A 24,043-nucleotide genomic window follows, 5' to 3' on the forward strand; every position below is an offset into this window, starting at 1 on the left:
TGTATGGTGTATTGCGAAGTATCAGTGTGGATGTACATCTGTCTTCAGGAACCTTGAGGCTAATCAGGACTACAATTTAAAACAAGGAGTGTTTAGTGCAAAAAATCTTACAATTGAAGTAGTAAAATCTCGTAAAATGGGAGAGAATAATATTACGTGTAATAGCTTTCATCGATTGCACAAGTAACTCTCATTTATTTCACTTGAAATGATAAAGTGCAGTTAGCATACCATTCTAGCATGAAACTTCACTGGCTTACCGCAAGAAGCTTAATCTTCACATCCGCTATGATTTACTCTGTTATACGAGGGTAATCCCAAAAGTAAGGTCTCCTATTTCTTTATAAGTACATAGACCTGTTTATTTCTACAATGGTTTACATCAGTTTACAGCTTGAACATTTTGCTATTTTTTGACATAATCACCATTTCTGTCGCTGCATCTTTGTAGACGCTGTGGCAGTTTTTGTGTGCCATGTAATACCAGCTCGCCACCATGCTGTTCAGAATGTTATGAACCTCTTCTTTCACCTCGTCATCGGAGCTGAATCGCTTTCTGGCCAAATGTTCTTTCAACCTAGGGAACAGGTGACAGTCACTGGGCACCAAGTCAGGACTATAGGGTGGGTGGGTGATTATGTTCCACTGAAACTGTTGCAGGAGAGCAACGGTTTGCCGAGATATGTATGAGCAAGCGTTGTCGTGGAGAATGTGTATGCTCTTGCTCAACATTCTTCTTCTCTGGTTCTGAATTGCTCGTTTGAGATTTTTCAGAGTCTCACAGTACCTGTCAGCATTAATTGTCGACCAACAGTACCCCTTTCCGATCCCATAAAATGGTTGTTATGACTTTACCGGCAGACTGTGTTTGTTTGAATTTCTGCGGCTTTGGTGAAGAAGAGTGCCATCACTGGCATGATTGTTGCTTGGTCTCAGGTGTAAGGTGCTATTACCAGGTTTAGTCACCCATGACAATTGAGTCCAGAAAGTTGTCCTGTTTGGCTGCAAGGTGTTAAAGAAATGCGTGGGAAGCATCAACTTGTTGCTGCATCTGGTCCTCAGTCAGCATGTGTGACACCCATCTTGCACACACCTTCTGGTAGTTCAATGTTTCCATTAAAATTCTGTGAGCGGTGCTTTGGGAAACCTCGGGAACCAACATGCAGAGATCATCCAGGGTGATCCGCCAATCTTCACACATGCTTTGCTCAACCTTCAACACTGTCTCCTCAGAAACTGACAGTCCTCCACTCCTTTGCTCATTGTGAATTTCGGTCTGACCAGCTACAAACTCTCTACACCACTTATGAACAGTTTTGACATCCATGCATGACTCACCATACACTTCTGTCAATTGGCAATGGCTTTTAATCAGTGCTGTGCCCTTTGCGCTCAAAAACCGAATAACTGCACACAATTCGCAGTTGGCAGTAACATGCAATGGGAGCTCCATTCTCAATGGCTGCCAAGCCAAGACTGAGTCCCTCAGCGCATGAAGCACTCTTCATAACAATGTGACCAACTGCCAAACAGACAGTGTTCTGTACTTACAAAAAAAAATGAGAGACCTTACTTTTGGGATTACCCTCATATTAGCTATTAATGACCTCTCCTCAATTGAAGTAAACTACATAATTATGAGACTTCCTTTCCAGTATAATTTCCTGAATCTGTTTAATCAGGTTGAAGCGGCCTGAAAATCGGAAATATTCCTTCATTTGTAATTTGGAGGATCTTGTCTCGAAGATTTCCCATGGCAATTGTGCATTGACACTCAGGAACAATTGTAAATCTTTCAAATAGTTTTCCTTTCACACTTTTATAGCTTCCATTTTGGCACAAATCTCGTACTTGTTGTAAATCGTTCTTCCATTTATACAATACACATTCAGATTTTATGAAATGAAACTGACCATGTACAATGGTTAATTGTAAGCATGTTCTCCCTTCTTTGTTTAACAAAATAATTTACGACTTTTTCTTTGTCACTAAAAACTATTACTGTGCCTGTTTTATTCAGGTTAGATAGGTAGTGTGTCTTTATTGTGGACTTTAATTAGCACAACACCCATCATTTGACTCAAAATTCATGGAATCATCAGTTACTTCCTGTTTCTTCTAATGTTTCCACAGTTTCTTACAAAATGTTGACCTACTTTCATTAAATAGCCAAGAAAGTAACTAATAAATTGCACGTGTGTAGGTATTCAGGAGAAGTAAGTGATTTTGATTTCATGTCGCATTCTTTATATTTCATCTTTGCAAAGTTGAAAACATTAATTAGATTCCACATTACTGTGAAACTCTGCTGCCATCACAAACACAGATTCTATTAGCAAGCATATTAAAAGAAACAAAAAAGGCTTAATCTCCTTTGCTAACACTTAGCAAAACCACAAAAGGCATTCACTGTGTCTTAGCGGACATTGTGTTTCTTTAGGTGTAGTCTTCCTGTAATAATAATAATAATAATAATAATAATAATAATAATAATAATAATAATAATAAGAAGAAGGACACACAGCTGATTTCGACATCTCTCACTGACTGTTTCCTTGTCAGGCTAACATTAAAGGAAGTGTAACTGTTAATTTTTATGGAAACACTGAGGGTTAAAACTATGCTTTCCTTGCTCTAACTAACTTGAATGATTCTCTCTTACTTGCTACTGTTGTATGAAGTTAATATGAACAGCTGTCACTCTGTTATCTCTTGGCAGTGTCTCAGTGAATTAAATACCAAATGCTCTTTGCTTCCCTGTATGATTCACACACAAAACTTAATACTGTTCTCCTTATGTCTGCTTTCTTGATAACTACATGCGCTGATACACAGTAATTTTCTAATACTGCTCTGTCTTATGTTACTCCATTGACAACTTCCATGCATACATCCACTCACTCAAAGTGATGTAATGTGTGTTAATTACTGGCCAGTGTATGTGTTTAACTTACAGCAGAACTCTGAAACACCAATGTTACTATGAGAGTTCCCTGACATAAGATCACGCCACTATTATATCCATCATTAATCTTCAAACATTTTCATAAGTAATCTGAGCATGAGTAATTGTTTTTATATGGTTGCTGAACATCGGATTTTATTAAGTCACAAAACTTTAGTGAAGTATTGGAGTTTGCATCATAGGACATCGATGTGTAATAGTTCCTGCGTTGTTTTGCATGGAATCAAATTTGCGTATCTCTTTCCTGAGATTCCTGGCAGTCGCTGCTTGTGACAAAATCCCTTGCATCAGTGCTGCTAGAACAATATGGCAATAATGTGATGTCTACTCCAGAAATCAACACAGAGGCAAGAAATGCCGTTACCTCTCCAGGGAAAACTGCTGATTGGAATTTAGATGTTTTATATGGACAAAACTCCAATTGTTTGTGGAAACAGTGCACCAACAAAAAGATACATTTGACAGGTGAAGTGCACATTTATTTAAAAGCTAAACCCAGTCATACCCCGACCTTACAGTCAGTTAAAAATTCTAAATTGTTTGTTGTAAAAGGAAGTCCATATAACATTTATCTTTTCACCAAAATGTGTTTAGTTAATATTACCACAACTTGTGTGTGCTACACAGTCCAAAAGTGCCTTTCACCTCACTATAAGAACCTTCTGCTGATCAGATACAGAGTTGAGGCCAGTTAGCTATTCAATTCTTCAAGCATGCCTCATCTGCCATCCCCAATTACATGATTCTAGTCTTCTCATTTTGTATTGAAATTGTTGTTAATAGTTAATTCTGTTTCTTCTTTCATCAGTAGCTTTTCTTTTTATTGATTTGCCATGACAGTCTGTGAATGCTTCATGTACTGGATGGTTTATTACAAGCTCACCAATATGTTCTACCAAGATGCCACTACTCAGTCTGTAACAGTTTTCTTCATTTCAACTGCAATTTCTCCACAACCACTTCATTTTAACTACTTCTCATTACAGCATCTCATTCTCCCTCTTCTCCACACATCATAGCCAAACTTTGTCTCAAAATAAATAAAAATAAAATGCAATATTCTTCCCTAAATACATAAACCAATCTGCCATTAATGTACTTCCATGTCTCTTGCCATCTTTTCACTATCAGCTGTTTCCTTCTTATTAAATAACATGGATATAAATTTTGCCATAATGTGCATAGTACTTTATTTATGTAAATCGCATCATGTTGTGTAAATGTTATATAAAAGACAAGAGAATACATTTACAAGCGCAGTTTCAAATATTCAAAAATAGTTACTCACTTTATGTTTGGTATTAATAAAAATCAGTAATAAAATAAAGAAAAATAACAAAGACCTATAACACTGTTAATCGGAAGCACATTACCGTATTTACTTGAATCTAAGCCGCACCTGAAATTTGAGGCTCGAAATTCAAGGGGTGAGAAAAGTTTTAGGCCGCACCTCCAAATCGAAACAAAGTTGGTCCATTGTAATATGAGAAACAATTTCTGAATGAATGGCTATACAGCTACAGTAGTTTGGTTTGAGTCATAAGCTTAGCAGTTAAGCTTTACCAGGTAGCCATTGCTATGCGTCAGGCGCTCCATCCGTATTTATACGGGTACCCTTCCTTTTTCATGTGCTTCGTCTCGTTTGAATTGATTGCTTATTTTTCTTTGATCTGGTATGTGCCATTTTCTTTGTTATAGGTGTTTACGTCACTCTAAGCTGAAAATGCATTACTGTACTGTGTCATGCATTGTTTGTCGCATTCTGATAATGAGTGTTTACAGCCAGTCGCCACTCTCGGCATGGCTTGCTTTTGCGCACGCTACTGCCGCTTAAAAAAAAAAAAAAAAAAAAAAAGGAATCGTCTCATTAGCAAAACAATGGCAAGAGACTGCTATTTGTTGTTACTTACACTGCTGCTTTCTTTGATAATGATCAACAAGAACCAAATAATAGACTGTGTATGATAGGTGATGCTCTGAACGAGAGTTTAGCAAAAATTTTTCTATGTTTGAAAATCTTTGCAGACACCTCTTTAGTTCATTACATTCTGCACAGAAATAAGGCATCCTAGATTTAAAAATCTAGTCAATTGCCATGCTTTGTTTCTGACTGTATCACTATTAGCCATAAGAATAATACGAATATAAACATGACATTATATGTATATTCTTCCGCGTTTGCTGTTGTCTCACTCTAGTTTCGTAGTTTATTAGGCAGACAGGATGTAAATGAGATAGCAGCAAACACGAAAGAACACATGGCAAAATGTTTATATTCATATTATACTTATAGTGGAGAGAAAACTGCACGTGATTCACAATTCATAAAAGTTCATATTAGCAGCCATCTCTTCTCATAGGTAGGAAAAAATTCAGAACATAGAGTTGGCCATATTGACAAGCATCCCAAACAGTCTTTCCAGTCAGATTTTTGTAGTACATTGAAATGCTGCTACATTGGAAGATTAACAATACGGAATTTGTATTTACTTCGTTGGATAATGTATGAAAATGCAGTGGTCGAAAACTGAGGCGGAGGAAAAAAGCTCATCTTCCACCTTTTATTTTATTTATTTTTTTAATTTTTTTATTTTTATTTTATTTTTATTTTTTATTTTTTTATTTACTGACCCAGAGGTTTTTGTGCCAGTATTTATCTTTGTGCCTGCAAAGCATGCCTGTGTAGCACTACATATATTCGATGGCACAAGTTAGTTGTAGCGGCACCTACCAGCATTTTTCAGAACTTCCGCTTACTTTGCACTCGATTCTAAGCTGCAGGCTGTTTTTTGGATTACGAAAACCGGAAAAAAAGTGCGGCTTAGATTCGAGTAAATACGGTAAGTACACAGGAACAAAAATCTCCATCACAGGGTGACATTTTCATTCAGTGGTGCAGGCATTCTTTTTGGGAGTGATTGCGTCTTCCAAGATGGACTATTCAGATTGTTGATAATATCAAACCTCTTTTGAACATGATGATGGAACTAGCATAATTTGTGTCCTTCACAATCTGACTATAACAGACTATGGGACCATTTTTCATCCTTGGTTACTTGCTTTATTTCTGATAATTGTTCATAATGATAAATTTGCTTTGTGTGTGTGTGTGTGTGTGTGTGTAACTTCAGTCTCCAGTTGTATGTAAATGATACAATTGGAACTCTTAATAGAACATATTTATAGCATTTCTGGTTATTAACTTGCAGATAATTTAATTTATTTAACAAGTATTTTGATCCACAGGATCAGCCGGGCTTTGTTTTTGGACCAAGTCTTACAGCTACAGTCAGTACCATACCAACAGCGATGTTCTGGTGGTATGAAGAATGCAAGCTGCTTGATTCTGATTCACAGTTCAGCGCTGTTATTGGTGAGTTGTATATCAAGTAATTTCCCATTCTTAATCTTAAGGAATAGATATGAGGGGACATAGCAACCTGCCTTCATCTGAGGCATTTTGTAGACGAGCACTAGATGTGTGAGTACACTTGCAAAGATAATTTATTAAGAGTGTAACAGGTTAGTTTAGTACAAATTATTTAGTAAATAAGTGCGTTAAGCATACTATTAAATGTTTCATATGTCTTTACACATTCCAAATGACATGAAAATAATGTGAAATTGACCTTTTTTTTTTTTTTTTTTTTTTTTTTTTTTTTTTTTTTTTTTTTTTTTTTTTAAAAAATAACGCAAAATCGGCAATTTTTACGAGATATCCTGAAATTTGTAATTTTGCCTTGTGAAAGTTCTGTAAATCTCTGGATGGCAGTTTCCTAACATTTGTAACTGACAATTATTGTATGTTACAATGCATTTTGATTTCTAATCTCCTCAAGGCTGAGGTTCATGTATACTCGAATCTTAAAATGAGTGTTTAATTCCCACATAATGAACTGTGATGTGGTGGTGAAAATAGCTCTGAATTTGGCAGAAAACATTGAATTTGATGCAAATAACATGAAATTTGGCAAAAAACACCAAATAAAGAAAGGGGGGAATCTGGCAAAAAGTAACACTGAAGTGCCCAAAACAACAACAAATTTGGTATAAAACACCACCAAATTTGGTGAAAAAAGAAAACTGAATTTGGCAAAAAAGACAGTGAGTGCAGTGAAAACCACTGACATTGGCAAAATAATAATAATAATAATAATAATAATAGTAATAGTAATAGTAATAATAATAATAATTCCCGTGGAGGCCCGGGAAAAGAATAGGCCTCCGGTATGTTCTGCCAGTCGTAAAAGGAGACAAAATGAACAAACCACTAATAGGGCTAACCCCCTTTTAGTGTGATTACTTGGTTCAGGACAGAACTAAAGAAGCCTCGGACAAGCGCCGTCTTGGTCGGGGACGACACTTGAACCCGATGCCCGCTCACAATGGTAACAACACTGCTAGCCAACTGGAAAATGATTTAAATCCAAATAGAGGTGTTTTGCAGGATATGCTTCCTGCAACCACCCTAGAAGGAAAACAAAGACAGAGGATGAGATGGTCAGATGAAGTTAATCGACACCTCATGTTCTGTTATTACCAAGCGACAAACCTAGGAACCAACACAACTGGATACAGATCACAAGTATACACAACATTTATTACCAGATACCCAGAATTAAAATTTTTAACAGAATGACAACTAGCTGATCAGATTCGTGTAATAATCAAAAATAACAGGATACCCCAGTCAGAATTAGAAAACATCAAACAAGAAGTACAACAAATACTGGAACAAAATAATGTGCAATCAGAAGAAGAAGAAAATACAGTAACGGACTCAAACATCCCAGAGCAAACAAACAAAGAACAACATGCATCAATTAAGCAATCAGAGGAAAACGAAATCTTAAGACAGCCACCAGAACAAGCACAAATAGAACACGAAGTGACACACATGTTAGATACAGAAGAAAAAATTTCAGCTGACATATATAGAATACAAAGACACAAATACAGACATTAGACCATTCTTGCATAACCGCCAAATAACCCACAAGTCGAAACAACAATAAAAACTATCAACACAATCATACACAACAAAATAAATGAAAGCACAACTATGGAAGAGTTACAACTACTGGTTTATATAGGAGCACTCACTACACTAAATATACACACTAGGCAGAGATCAGAACCGACCAACACACAGAAGAAACCCACAAAACCAGCATGGCAACACAGGCTACAGATCAGAATAGAAAAACTGAGAAAAGACATCGGACAGCTAACACAATTTATAAGAAATGAAATGTTAGAAAAAAAAAAACGAAAAAGGTTAGGTAAAATCTCACAAGAAGAAGCAATAGAGCAATTAGATGAAAAGAAGCAGAAATTACAAGCATTGGCCAAACGACTTAGATGATACAAAAAAAGTGAAAATAGAAGGAAACAAAACCAAACATTCAACACAAACCAAAAGAAATTTTACCAGACAATAGATAACACACATTAAAATAGACAATCCACGAAACATAACAGGGATGGAACACTTCTGGAGCAACATATGGTCAAACCCGGTACAACATAACAGGCATGCACGGTGGATACAAGCAGAAACAGATACGTACAAGATGATACCACAAATGCCTGTAGTGATAATTTTGCAACATGAAGTCACCCAAGCAATTAATTCTACTCACAATTGGAAAGCCTCTGGAAAAGATAAAATAGCAAATTTCTGGCTAAAGTAGTTCACCTCAACACATTCACATCTAACTAAATTATTTAACAGACAGACCCATACACATTCCCTGATACACTTACACAAGGAATAACTTATCTGAAACCTAAAGATCAAGCAGACACAGCAAACCCAGCAAAATATCACCCCATAACATGCCTACCAACAATATACAAATTATTAACTTCAGTCATTACACAGAAATTAATTACACATACAACACAGAACAAAATTATAAATGAAGAACAAAAAGGCTGTTGCAAAGAAGCACGAGGATGTAAAGAGCAACTGATAATAGATACAGAGGTGACATATCAAGCTAAAACTAAACAAAATTCGCTACACTACACATACATTGATTACCAAAAAGCTTTTGATAGTATACCCCACTCTTGGTTACTACAGATATTGGAAATATACAAAGTAGATCCTAAATTTATACAGTTCCTAAAGATAGTAATGGAAAAATTGGTAAACCACACTTAATATCCAAACAAATTCCAATAATATCACATCACAGTCCATACAGATTAAGCGTGGAATATACCAAGGAGACTCATTAAGTCCTTTCAGGTTCTGCCTTGCTCTGAACCCACTATCCAACATGCTAAATAATACAAATTATGGATACAATATTACTGGAACATACCAACACAAAATCACACATTTGCTATAAATGGATGATCTAAAACTACTGGTAACAACCAATCAACAACTCAACCAATTACTAAAGATAACAGAAGTATTCAGCAATGATATAAATATGGCTTTTGGAACAGACAAATGTAAGAAAAATAGCATTGTCAAGGGAAAACACACTAAACAAGAAGGTTACATATTGAATAACAACAGTGACTCCATAGAAGCGATGGAAAAAACAGACGTCTATAAATATCTAGGATACAGACAAAAAATAGGAATAGATAATACGAATATTAAAGAAGAACTAAAAGAAAAATATAGACAAAGACTAACAAAAATACTGAAAACAGAATTGACAGCAAGAACCAAGACAAAAGCTATAAATACTTATGCTATACCAATATTGACCTACTCATTTGGAGTAGTGAAATGGAGTAACACAGACCTAGAAGCACTCAATACACTTACATGTTCACAATGCCACAAATATAGAATACATCACATACATTCAGCAACAGAAAGATTCACATTAAGCAGAAAGGAAGGAGGAAGGGGATTCATCGACATAAAAAACCTACATTATGGACAGGTAGACAATTTAAGAAAATTCTTTCTAGAACGAGCAGAAACTAGCAAAATACACAAAGCAATCACTCATATAAATACATCGGCTACACCACTGCAATTTCATAACCACTTCTACAACCCTTTAGATCACATAACATCAACAGATACGAAGAAAGTAAATTGGAAAAAGAAAACACTACATGGCAAGCACCCGTATCATCTAACACAGCCACACATCGATCAAGACGCATCCAACACATGGCTAAGAAAAGGCAATATATACAGTGAGACGGAAGGATTCATGATTGCAATACAGGATCAAACAATAAACACCAGATATTACAGCAAGCATATTATTAAAGATCCCAATACCATAACAGATAAATGCAGACTTTGCCATAAAACATAAACTAATAAAACAACACGTTCCCACATAAAAGTATGCACCACAAAATGTACTGGAGAATGATGAATACAAATTATACTGGAACAGAACCATTATAACAGATAAAACACCACCACATAACAAACCTGACATCATACTCACCAATAAAAAGGAGAAATTAACACAACTAATCGAAATATCCATACCCAATACAACAAATATACAGAAGAAAACAGGTGAAAAAATTGAAAAATACATCCAACTGGCTGAGGAAGTCAAGGACATGTGGCATCAGGATAAAGTTGACATTATACCAATTATACTATCAACTACAGGAGTCATACCACACAATATCCACCAGTAAATCAATGCAATACAGCTACATCCAAACGTATATATACAACTACAGAAATCTGTAATTACTGATACATGTTCAATTACCCAAAAGTTCCTAAAAGCAATTTAACATATACCGTACAGTTAAAAGGAAGTCACGCTTGATAAAGGTCCGCGTCATTTTCCATTTTTGACCAGACATAACGTCTGAGAAAAGAAAGAAATAATAATAATAATAATCATTATTCAAAAATAGCAACTAATTTTGCAAAAATAGCAAGGAACTCGGCAAAAAATAACAACAAATTTGACCATAAAATTAAAACAAAATTTTATGTCCCTACATGTTACTCCCCCAAATACTAAAAAAGATTGTGAAGTTGAGTTGAGGACATATTTTTGTTTACACTTAGTTGCAGTAAAATTAAAAAGCTTCACTGAATACCTGCTTTCTTTCCGGCAACTTGAGTAGAGCTTGTATCTCAATTATTTAGTTTATATTTTGACAAGGAAATGAGAATTTTAAGTTCTTCGGTTCAGATAATTTGCATCAGTAGTTTGCTTAAATACTGTTACATATAGGCACAAATTTTACCAAATGTGTTCGCTTGTTTGTCGGTAACTCAGTTGCGTTTTTCGTACCCAATTATTATTTTACCATGAATGAAAAGTACCTGACTTGTAGTAGAATTGTTAGTTCTGGGGTATTGTGTGATGGCTGCTTTTGTTTGGTTCCCACCCCCCATTGGAGTGACTAAAGGCATGGGGATTGGTGAACTGATGAGCATCAGTGGTTCTGTTGGATATGCAATTCAGGCAGACAGAGAAACAAGAGGGGATAATGCTGCCCCTGAGGCTGAAGTAGATGATTCTAGGAAAGATCTGGACAAGGTAAGGTGAAGGAAGTGTAATGAGAGATGGTTAGTGGTAACTGGTAATACAAAGAACAGGCATATAATATCATCTGATGGCTTTGTGGTGAATGTGAAGAATAAGTTTGACCTGTTCCTACAATAGGGAATGGATGAACCTCAGATGTAGGCTTAGACATGGCACAATGAACATTCAACAATAACTGAAAAAGTAAGAATGTAAGGAAGTCAGTAAAGAGAAAGTAAGTTTTGTTATTAGGTAGTTCTCATGTAAAAGATTTAGGCCTAATTTTGTGGGATAAACTAGAATCTCAATACCAGGTAACCAAGTGAGGATTGCATCACCATCAAAACATATCAATGTTGCGTTTGTATCTGTTCAGCGTTTGTGATGCTAGATCTCATTTGAACTCTTCACTCAGGAGATTTAATTTGCAGCTGGAACAGCTGCTTAAGTCAGGTGCAGGATAGAGTATTGGAATGGTTCAGTCAGCAGATGGGGCTATGCTACTAGGCTTGGTTTCCACCACAGCAAGAAAGGGCAGATGTAAACGGGTTGCCTAAGAGCAGAAGAACCCTGGGGTGGAGAGTGGCAACATCATCTGCATCACTACGAACAGTTGGTGGTTGGAAATTATTGACAAACCCAAAAAATTTTTATTTCAGACCAATTATATCTGTCAGTGTGAAATGCCAGCAGTCTTTGTTTCTTCAGAATATTTGAGTAGCGTGGAGTAAAATTCACTACTTACTTACATGGATGAATTAGTCATCAAACTTGGTTGACACAGATCAAAACTGTGTGCCCGACCAAGACTCGAACTTGGGACCTTTGCCTTTCACAGGCAAGTGCTCTACCAACTGAGCTACTGAAGCACGACTCACGCCCGGTACTCACAGCTTTACTTCTGCCAGTACCTCGTCTCCTACCTTTCGAACTTTACAGAAGCTCTCCTGCGAACCTTGCAGAACTAGCACTCCTGAAAGTTTCATATCAGCACACACTCTGCTGCAGAGTGAAAATCTCATTCTGGAAACATCCCCCAGGCTGTGGCTAAGCCATGTCTCCGCAATATCCTTTCTTTCAGGAGTGCTAGTTCTGCAAGGTTCACAGGAGAGCTTCTGTAAAGTTTGGAAGGTAGGAGACGAGGTACTGGCAGAAGTAAAGCTGTGAGTACCGGGCGTGAGTCGTGCTTCGGTAGCTCAGTTGGTAGAGCACTTGCCCGCGAAAGGCAAAGGTCCCGAGTTCGAGTCTCGGTCGGGCACACAGTTTTAATCTGCCAGGAAGTTTCATATCAGTGCACACTCCGCTGCAGAGTGAAAATCTCATTCTTGGTTGACACAATCTTTCTCTTTCTGAATATCATTGGACCACAACTGTAGGTATGTTAAGTGTTACAGTATTGAGGTTAACAACTCACTTCTGTAAAGCAGAAATGGAGAAAGGAGCAGATGCCTTATTCATCAGGAACTGTCATAAATTTAAAATATAGACTTTCATAAATTTTACTTCTGGCAGCACATGGGAACATGTGGAAGAAGTAGAAATTCATTATGAATTATTTCTAATAGTGTATACTGTGCAACTGCAGATGATTTCATTCTGTTCATAAATCAACTTGAATCTTTATTGGTCTGTTTAGGAGAAAAAAAATAGCAGGCTTCTCTTAAAAACTTATACTGGAAGAGTTCATTGTTGTCAGTAGCATTATCATTCAACTTGATTCCTAATGCAAACTTCCCAACTGGGACAGCTAATTGCTCTAAAATAGCCATTTATAATACGTTCCAATAAAGATCTAATGAACAATAGTACAAAACCAGTGACCTCTCAGACCATGACAGTTTTTCTTTTCTTTTTTTTCTGTGTGTGTGTGTGTGTGTGTGTGTGTGTGTGTGTGTGTGTGTGTGTGTTAGTACTTGTCAGGGTACAAAACCTACCAAATCTGAATTTAAGAGTGTAGTCTGTAAGCCAAAAATTGATTATGCTTGGGAGATTCCACAAAGATGTGAAATGTATTAATGTATAAAGTGTTCATGGGATGAATGAAAAATAAAACACATTCATTTATTAAGTCCTTACTCTATTTGAAAGACGTTTAGACAGGCCTCAATAAATGTTCAAAAATAAAGTGGAAATGAAGAATGTAAGGTTGTCAATAAAGAGAGAGCAAGTTTTGTTGTTAGGTAGTTCTCATGCTACAGGTGTAGGGCTATAATGTGTGTGTTTAAGTAAGAGCAGAACCACAAAACAACATAGTTACTGTGTGAATATGTTATAAATGGATCTGATGTTAATAATTTTTTTTTATATCTTATTTGCATCGAGACCCTGTAGGATCACACAAAGCATTCTGCCTCATTTGAGCATTCTTTCTGATCTCCCACAATTCTCTCATTTTCTTCAGTCCACTTCGTCTCTGGTTTCTTTGGGATTTAATTCTCTGTCCTCACATTCCACTTGTGTATCTTGTCTCTGTATACATTTCTGTCTCCAATTTCTATTGGATTGATTTTCTAGGTCCAGTTTGACTTGAGTGATCCTCGATATTGTTAATTTGACCCCTTGTATGTATATTAGAAATCTCTTCGTGAGTAATTTTTTTGACAGCCTGATGATGTACCCATAGAACTTCAACCTTCTTTTTCTGACACCTGGTGCTCTGATTGACATCTTCTCTGTAGTTTTCCTAGAGTGTAATCTGTATCCCTCTTTTGCCAGCTTTGGGCCAAGAATTTTTCTCATGATTTTCCTTTCTTCCTTCAGTATGCTTTCCACGTCACTTTTTGTATGGAGTGTTAGCATCTCACTTGCATCCATTATTTCAGACTTGTTTACTTTGTTGTAGTGTCTGACTGTTGTGTGAATGGACATGCATTTTTTATTATATACGTACTGTCTCTTACTGAATGCTCCCTTCATTTTTTGTAGTCAAGTCTTCTGCGCGATCTTTTCTCCTCATGTGTAGGTTCAATGATTTCATCTAGATACTTGAAGTGTGCAACTCTGTTTCTTTTGCCATATTTTGTGTCTAATTTTGGGCAGAAAAATTCAGACTTCTTGAAAGATATTTGCAGCCAAACTTTTTCCACGCATTCTTTTAATACCTCTATTTGTTTGGTTGCTGTTGCTTCCTTATTTGATAATATGGCCAGGTCATCTGTGGAAGCTAGGTTTGATATTTCTATTTTGTCCCGGCATCTTCCTAGTTGAGTTGTTTTCCAGTTCCTTTTCCTGTTCCCTCATTAATTTCCCCAAGGCTATGTTGAATAATAGTTTGGATAATCTGTTGTTATGGTGAACCCCCCCCCCCCCCCCTCACCACCACACACACTCACACACACACACACACACACACACACACACACAGTGTGTCCATAATTAGTTTGTAGAAAGAGAACAACTGACCAGAATGACATAAAATATTTGGCACAGGAAGGGAAATGTCATGGAACAGAAAGAAAAGGCAGAAAAAAAGAAAATTTTACCAATAGATGCCACTGTAAGTGGCTTAATATGAATGATATTTGCTACAAGCAACAGATGATTCGCAAGATGACAGCTGTGGTTTGAGTTGCACATTACACCATCTGTACTGTTAAATGTACATTACTGCACAAGTTCAGCAGTCAAAGGTTGTGGTGCTGTTACGTAAGCCCATCCATCATGGCTAGATCATACTACATTGCTTGGGAGAAATTCGTTTTTAACTGTCCTGAGGCCAAAAACTGCATAAAAAACAAAATAACATTGATGTTTAATTGCTATTAGACTTGCACAAGATATGTTCAGTATGCTGTCCTCGGTGTTCTGCCACAAGTTTAGATCAAGAAACAGCATGTTCCACAACAGATCAGTGTGTGTCTCAGTGATCAAGTTCAGTGTGTGTCCCACAATGCTTGCCTTCAGTTCAGTTATGTTGGTAACTGGAACACTGAACACACAATCTTTTTGATAACCACACAGCCAGAAGCCACACAGTTTAAGATGAGGTGATGGGGATGACTAGGCTGTAGGGAAATAGCTGCTGATAATTCTAACATTTCCAAAATGTGTCTGCAGCAGCTGCTTCACTGGCTGTGTGAAATGTGGTGGAGTGCTATCTTGCATGCAAATGTTCTGACCCACACATCCATGCTGTTGAAGGGTTGGAATGACGCTGGTGTACAAAAAAACTGGCATAGTGTTTACCACTGATGGTACAGGTAACAGGACCCGCAGAACTCTTCTCCTCGAAAAAATATGAGCCTACAATATACGTCATCGTCAACCTGCACAACACTCACCTTTACAGAATGAAGTGATACCAGTTGATGTGCATGCTTATTTTCCATTGCCAATATTCTGCATATTGACATGTCCTTGGAGATGTAAATGGGCTTTGTCTGTCTTGCTAGCAGGTCAACAGGAAGCAACTCTTGGACATGTGTGATTTTGTATGGATGGCAATGCAGGATGTTCTGTAGCATTTTATCCACCATGCTCACAGGTATGTTCAGCATTTGGGCAATTTCCCGCGCACTGCATGTTCGCACATCATCTCTCAACCCATCCTGCAGTGCTGTGGCCACATCTTCGACAGATGTCAGATCAACTGCTGTCCTCCTCCTCGCACAGTGCACTGCAAAAAACCTGTCTTTTCCATTTAGTAAATATTTTCTTGAGACCCTTGAGTGTCCAGAAATTCTGCAGGCCTGCTGGTGCACAGTCACCATTCTTGTAAAAGAGCTTTACCAGCAGCATATGATCCTTCATCGATACATTCATGTTATGCATCTTGGACACAAACTGAGGAACAGCTGTGCACCGTGCATCTGTTGTTGTGCATATTCTGATACTTACAGCCCCATGTATTGGTCATATTTCCATTAAATTTTCTTTGCTCCACAATGTTTCCCCCTGCATCAATAATATGATACCTTCAGTGTGGATGCACATCCATCCAAAGTCTTGTGGAAGTCAGGTGAACCTGTGAGAAATGTGTGTAAAAAAATGGACAGTAGATGCTACATGTTCAGTCTGCGACAAGTTGAGAATTTGAGTTGGGCAGAAAGCATGCTCAGGTAGCTCAAGCAGTTATGGCAACCAGTTGCATAAAGCGAGAAATTCTGCTTGAAGTCTCAGTCTGACACATTTTTACTTGTTGTCATTGAATTTATTTCATGACTCAGCTGTGACTGAAGTCTTTAGAGCCAAAGATGAAGAGGAGCAGCTAGCATCGAGAGTAAATGGTGGATTGTAAACAGGTGTGTGTAGTGTAGCAAAATTTTTTACAAGCATTTTATAACTTAAAAAAGAAAAAAGCCTTTGTTGCAAAAGGCAGTATTGCTAATAACGCATTTTGAGTGTCTTCAGATTATCTGCAAGTAATAAAAAAAAATTGCTACATGACAGTACATGAATCTATCAGACGCCGACATTCACAGAGATTAATCTAATGGTGAAGTATAAAAATTATTATATTGACTCTAAAACACCAAACGCCAAATCAGATAATGGGAAGCCTCAATACTATAAGGTTAAAGTGAGATGCACAACATCCAGTTTGGACCAGGAGGATTACCTAAAAATTACATTAAAAATGTTAAACATGTGTATATATACAGGGTGTTGCAAAAAGGTACGGCCAAACTTTCAGGAAACATTCCTCACACACAAATAAAGAAAAGATGTTATGTGGACATGTGTCCGGAAACGTCTAATTTCCATGTTAGAGCTCATTTTAGTTTCATTAGTATGTACTGTACTTCCTCGATTCACTGAGGAAGGTAATGTTAACTTCGGTGCTTGTGTTGACATGTGACTCATTGCTCTACAGTACTAGCATCAAGCACATCAGTACGTAGCATCAACAGGTTAGTGTTCATCACGAATGTGGTTTTGCAGTCAGTGCAATGTTTAAAAATGCGGAGTTGGCAGATGCCCATTTGATTTATGGATTAGCACGGGGCAATAGCAGTGATGCGGTGCATTTGTATTGAGACAGATTTCCAGAATGAAGGTGTCCCGACAGGAAGACGTTCGTAGCAATTGATCGGCGTCTTAGGGAGCACGGAACATTCCAGCCTATGACTCGCGACTGGGGAAGACCTAGAACGACGATAACCCTAATGTCAGCGACAGAGAAGTTGCTGCTGTACAAGGTAACATTGACCATGTCACTGTATGGAGAGTGCTACGGGAGAACCAGTTGTTTCCGTACCGTGTACAGCGTGTGCAGGCACTATCGGCATCTGATTGGCCTCTACGGGTACAATTCTGTGAATGGTTCATCCAACAATGTGTCAATCCTCATTTCAGTGCAAATGTTCTCTTTACAGATGAGGCTTCATTCCAACGTGATCAAATTGTAAATTTTCACAGTCAACATGTGTGGGGTGACAAGAATCCGCACGCAATTGTGCAATCATGTCATCAACACAGATTTTCTGTGAACGTTTGGGCAGGCATTGTTGGTGATGTCTTGATTGGCCCCATGTTCTTCCACCTACACTCAATGGAGCACGTTATCATGATTTCATACGGGATACTCTACCTGTTCTGCTAGAAAATGTGCATTTACAAGTACGACACGCCATGTGGTTCATGCACGATGGAGCTCCTGCACATTTCAGTCAAAGCGTTCGTACGCTTCTCAACAACAGATTCAGTGACCGATGGATTGGTAGAGGCGGACCAATTCCATGGCCTCCACGCTCTCCTGACCTCAACCCTCTTGACTTTCATTTATGGCGGCATTTGAAAGCTCTTGTCTACGCAACCCCGGTACCAAATGTAGAGACTCTTCGTGCTCGTATTGTGGACGGCTGTGATACAATACGCCATAGTCCAGGGCTGCATCAGCGCATCAGGGATTCCATGCGATGGAGGGTGGATGCATGTATCCTCGGTAACGGAGGTCATTTTGAACATTTCCTGTAACAAAGTGTTTGAAGTCACGCTGGTACGTTCTGTTGCTGTGTGTTTCCATTCCATGATTAATGTGATTTGAAGAGAAGTAATAAAATGAGCTCAAAAAATGGCGCTGAGCACTATGCGACTTAACTTCTGAGATCATCAGTCGCCTAGAACTTAGAACTAATTAAACCTCACTAACCTAAGAACATCACACACATCCATGCCCGAGGCAGGATTCGAACCTGCGACCATAGCGGTCGCTCAGTTCCAGACTGTAGCGCTTAGAACCGCACGACCACAAAATGAGCTCTAACATGGAAAGTAAGCGTTTCTGGACACATGTCCACACAACATATTTTCTTTCTTTGTGTGTGAGGAATGTTTCCTGAAAGTTTGGCCATACCTTTTTGTAACACCCTGTATATTTTCTTTAATTGAGCTCAGAATCAATATAAAATGTGTGTGAGCTATGGAATAATATTAAAATGAAAGTAAACACTCACCAAACTAAAGTGGGAAGTGGTGCAGAGATAGGGAGACGATCACAAATATGTAATATGACACGTGAATAGCCAGTGTGGCAGCTTCACATAAACACCAAAATAAGTGGATTGCCAGGTAAACTGTGGTCTAAGAAAGCAGAAGGAAGCTTTGCTGGGAGCAGAGCAGAAATGCAAAGACTAAGGAATAAATAAAGTGAGAAACAATTAAAATAAATAGCAATAAAAATCATAAACAAACTACAGGTGAAATTTTACATAATCAGTGGTAATGATGAAGGTAAAACTAAAACTATATAATACTTACAAAAGAAGGGGGGTATACAGAAGTGGGGTATATGAAATTATAATGAGAATATTGTAAAGTAAGCAAGATTAAATGTTCTCAAACTGGGCCTGGTGAAGGTGAATGCCACAAAATGGTTTCAGTCGTATATCTCACACTGGAAACAATCAATATCGATAGAGAAAAGTCCTATATTTATCTATCGGGCATCATCCAACTCGGAATTAATTACATGTAATATCCCAAAAGGTTCCATTTTCAAGGTCCTTACCTTTACGTGTGTCTATTAATGACCTTTCATCATTAATGTTATCAGATGCCAAATTTGTTTTATTTGAATGTGATACAATCATTGCATTAGATAATGAATCAAATATAGTTTTAGAAATATTTGATAATTAAATATTCATGAGCATCAATAGAGGCTCCCAAGGCAATTATTTGTCACTAATCTTTGGAAAGAGACACTACATGCAGTTTAGAACTAGAATGTGATACAATCATTGCATTAGATAATGAATCAAATATAGTTTTAGAAATATTTGATAATTAAATATTCATGAGCATCAATAGAGGCTCCCAAGGCAATTATTTGTCACTAATCTTTGGAAAGAGACACTACATGCAGTTTAGAACTTGAAAAGCCTCCTCCACCCCCCCCCCCCCACCCCCACCCCCCCGTCCCCACCCCCACCTCACTGTATAAAAAGTCGCTACAAGAAGACAGAAGCAGCTGACAGTGATAAAAATCTTAGGATTACAACTTCATGATAAATTCAGCTGGGTGGAGCGAACCATAGATCTTCTGAAACACGCGAAGCAAACTTTATCTGCAATGCAAATGATGTCATGCATATGGAAATAATTTTTTTTTTTCAAATATCACTTACTTCCATTCTATAATGTCATACAGGATCGTTTTTGGGGTAACTCATTAGCTTATTAAAAGTTTCCCAATTCCAAAAGCCTGTAATAATAGTTACTTGTTATTTGAACTTGGGAACATCATGAAGAACACTGTTCGAGGAACTAGATACACTATGTGATCAAAAGTATCCAGATACATAAAAAACCATATGTTTTTTCATATTAGGTACATTGTGCTGCCACCTACTGCCAGGTTCTTCATATCAGTGACTTCAGTAGTCATTAGACATCATGAAAGAGCAGAATGGGGTGCCTCGTGGAACTCGCAGACTTCGAACGTAGTCAAGTGACTGGGTGTCACTGTGTCATACGTCTGTATGCGAGATTTCCATGCTTCTAAACATCCCTAGGTCAACTGTTACCGATGTGATAGTAAGTGGAATCGTGAAGGGACACGGACAGCACAAAAGCATACAGGCCGACCTCGTCTGTTGACTGACAGACGGCCGACAGTTGAAGAGGGTCGTAATATGTAATAGGGAGACATCTATCCAGACCATCACACAGGAATTCCAAACTGCATCAGGATCCACAGCAAGTAGTAGGACAGTTAGGCAAGAGGTGAGAAATCTTGGATTTCATGGTCAAGTGGCTGCTCATAAGCCACACATCATGCTGGCAAATGCCAAACAACATATCGCTTGGTGTAAGGAGCGTAAACATTGGATGATTGAACAGTGGAAAACCATTGTGTGGGGTGACAAATCATGGTACACAATGTACTGATCCGAGGGCACATCACAAGGTTTACATGCATTGTTCTCACATGAACTGAATCCAGTTTTCAAGGATAGAATGCTAAAGCATTAAAAAAATCGCAGCCTTTCCTATACACAGGCAGAGTCTTTTTAACTAAGAGTTGCGGTCTGCGCTGTACTATTGCTTGGTGTCCAAAGTGTTAGCCATTGTTAATTTACTGGTGTTGATGCATAACATTCTATGATATGATCAATTGGCAAGTCCCATTTATAATTGCCTAACAGAATCAAATCAGGGAACCACCCTCTTTTTTTCCATTGCTTACAAAGATAACATATGCTGTGCTTGAAGGTTTTTTTTCTGATACATACGTATTGCAAAAGTATGCAGTTTCAGAGATAAAGTGCAATTAAATTCTCTTTAAAAAAAAATCATTTTCAATGTGGTTTGTTGTGCTAAACTGGTAAGAAGTGCTACTTCGGTATCTAAAACCTTTATCTAATAATTTACACCAATGTAAAAACGGAGACGTCTGCATTGGGTAGTTTAATGTGTGAATGGAAGATGGCCGTGTATTTTTTGAGTGACAAATTTGAGAAAAAACCTTGTCTTACAATTGGGTAAATAATGGTATTCATTTTCTTCAAAAACTTTATCCTTTTTTAAATGGCTGACAGTTACAATTACATTTAAAAGACCAGATAATATTGAGATTATCCTATAGTTCAGTTTGCCTAATCTTTAGCAAATCGATGGGGCCAAATGGGGGTTGGATATGCTCACTGTATATGTGACTTTTGATAATCCCAATTTGCCTCAGAGGTTGTCTCATGGCAAGCACATCTTGACCAGTCTAGCCCAGGAAAAAGATGGGTGAACCGTGGGTCCATGAGTGAGGGTTTCATGAGTGTTGTCAGTCCTTTATAACAGTAAGATCTGGACATGGTTCAGTGAGTTCTGTACCTTGTTGCGGTAAAACTATGTTTGGATATACTGGCTTTACCATGTTCAGTGCAAAGGTATCACGAACATAAGTAATAAAGGATGGAGTAAATAAACCTCAATAAGTGTTACATGCTCGTGAGCTGTATGACTGTTGGGGGGGGGGGGGGGGGTAGAACAGTTGTTAGTAGAAAATATGTAGGGCTCTGTCCACATTCCCTATACATCTCTAGCTGATCATTAGATTTCCTTGTGGCCAATGAGGGGAATTAAAAAGTAAGCTATGCATGTCATCCTATGTTAAGGCCATTTTGCAACAAGAGTGGGGTATTGCCAGAACAGGCTGTGTGTTTCATGCAGACAGAGTTCTGCTGGAGCACAGTTAAGACACATCCCAGTGTGGGAGTGAAATAGTGCTGCAACTAGAAATTTACTCCATAGTTTAAGTATATGGGAGAGTGCAATCCTTGTGGGCAAAAAGTATAAAAAATTGCACACAGATTATGCTTTTACCGAAAGAAAAAGGGTGGATTACGACCAAGAAGAGATACAGACTGATAATTACATGATATTGAAATTAGTAGTGTGGAATTCCCATCAAGGTGTGTTATGTGAGCTAACCGTTGAGTGTGATGATTTTAGTCTTTTTTGAAATAAACACTCATTCTCCACGTTAATTTCTCCTTCGGTTTTCATCCACTGTCTTACTGCAAATGACATGCAACCATTTCTATTCCTACTGAAAATGCAGGACATATCAGGGACCCAGTTGTGTTCTGCTGCTTCAAGGTAAAACACAGATTTTTTTTAATACTCCACTAACCTCAGATCTTCTGTAGATGTCCTGGTCTCTGTGCAGATGTGGTGCTCAGGTTGAAAGTTCATTGTTCTTGCGGTGTGGCTATAAAATAACTGGTAAGGTGGTATGGACACTGTTTTACTAAATCATCTGGTAAGTTCCAGATTTGACAGACCAATAGTTTTTCTTTTATTCACAACACATGAAGCAGATAATGCTATAAACTGCTGATAAAACATTTTGCATATATGAACCTACAAAGTCACACATTTCACAGTTCACGTTGGTACCAATTACAACATTGTGTTACATAGCTTGTAGAAAATATGTTTACAAAAATGATGAGCACTTTTGCTGTGTTCTTCTCTGCTTCGCACACAGTTGGGATATTTGAATACAATTTATACAAGCTTCAAAGATCTTAATTGTGCCACCTGTAAAACAAATCATAACCTTCAAATCCCCATTCTCAACTGATTAGATGGCCTGAATGACTTTGCTTCATAGCAGATTTTGGTGGGAGCCAAAGATGCATGAAGTGCTTCATCTGAATATCATTGTACTAATGTTAATAAATATTTTTACAAAAATGAGATCTGAAATAGAAGGATTAAAGCTTATTATTGAGAATGTACTCAGCATTATTAACATTTAATCAGATTTATAGTATATCAAGTATTAATAAATATATCTTAAAAGTTTGGTTTGCTGACTTCTGAGTTACCAACTAATTAGATCATTCTCCTACTAAAATGATGCATTTTCTCATGGAATTGGTAGTTACTGTACCATCTGTTGTCTGCCTATCACCCCAATCTCTCATGTCATACCTCAGCTACTGCAACCTCAAAAAACTATAGAGTGAATCTTGGAATGGAATATTATGGGTCCAGGGCCAGAACTGTCACAAGATTCTCTTTGAGTGTATGATGGCATATGAATCAAATGCAATGTTGTGTATAACATAGTGAAATAGAACCAACAATTTCAGGCATCAACCACTGACAGATTTATCCAACAATTGAGAAAATGATTCAAAGCAATGCAGATTTCCCAACAATAAGGATGTAAACACAGTGGTTCTCTAATGGCTTTGTGACCAAGGAGAGGATTTCCATCATCAGTGAAACGAACTATTGGTAGAAAGTTGACTGTTGTTTACAGAGACTTGATGACTATGTTGAAAAATAGTGTCATATATCAATTTAACTTTGAAGTGTAGTCTAGTATTCAATAAAAGTTACTCAGCCTGCCATAATAATGTGTAACTTACTTTGAGAAGTCTCCTCGTGCAGTGTTAAATATGCTACCAGCAGTTGAAGTAGGTTGCAGGTAAACAGAGCAAGTTCTGAGAAGATAAAGCTCCACAATCTCTTTTTAATCTTGAGAGAGAGAAAGGTACATTTGGAAAATTGTCACCTTTCATAGTGTGCTGTGTAGAAAAGACATTGGAGTGAATGGTTGTCCATTGCTTGGGCTGACACTGGAGATCAGGCAGCCTCTTAGCTGCTCTCAGTACAGATTCAGGAGGTACATATCCAC

General features: G+C 37.7%; 1 protein-coding gene across 1 annotated transcript in view; it reads left to right on the forward strand.

The window, feature by feature from the left end:
- The window catches only part of LOC124723129 (E3 ubiquitin-protein ligase HUWE1), a 360,906-nt gene that overhangs the window by 245,888 nt on the left and 90,975 nt on the right, over positions 1-24,043 (forward strand). Inside the window, exon 39 of the mRNA XM_047248317.1 lies at positions 6,212-6,338. Coding sequence (XP_047104273.1) covers positions 6,212-6,338 — 127 coding nt within the window. The remainder of the gene's footprint in view (positions 1-6,211; positions 6,339-24,043) is intronic.

This window comes from Schistocerca piceifrons, chromosome X, assembly GCF_021461385.2.
Source record: "Schistocerca piceifrons isolate TAMUIC-IGC-003096 chromosome X, iqSchPice1.1, whole genome shotgun sequence".
Lineage (NCBI taxonomy): Eukaryota > Metazoa > Arthropoda > Insecta > Orthoptera > Acrididae > Schistocerca > Schistocerca piceifrons.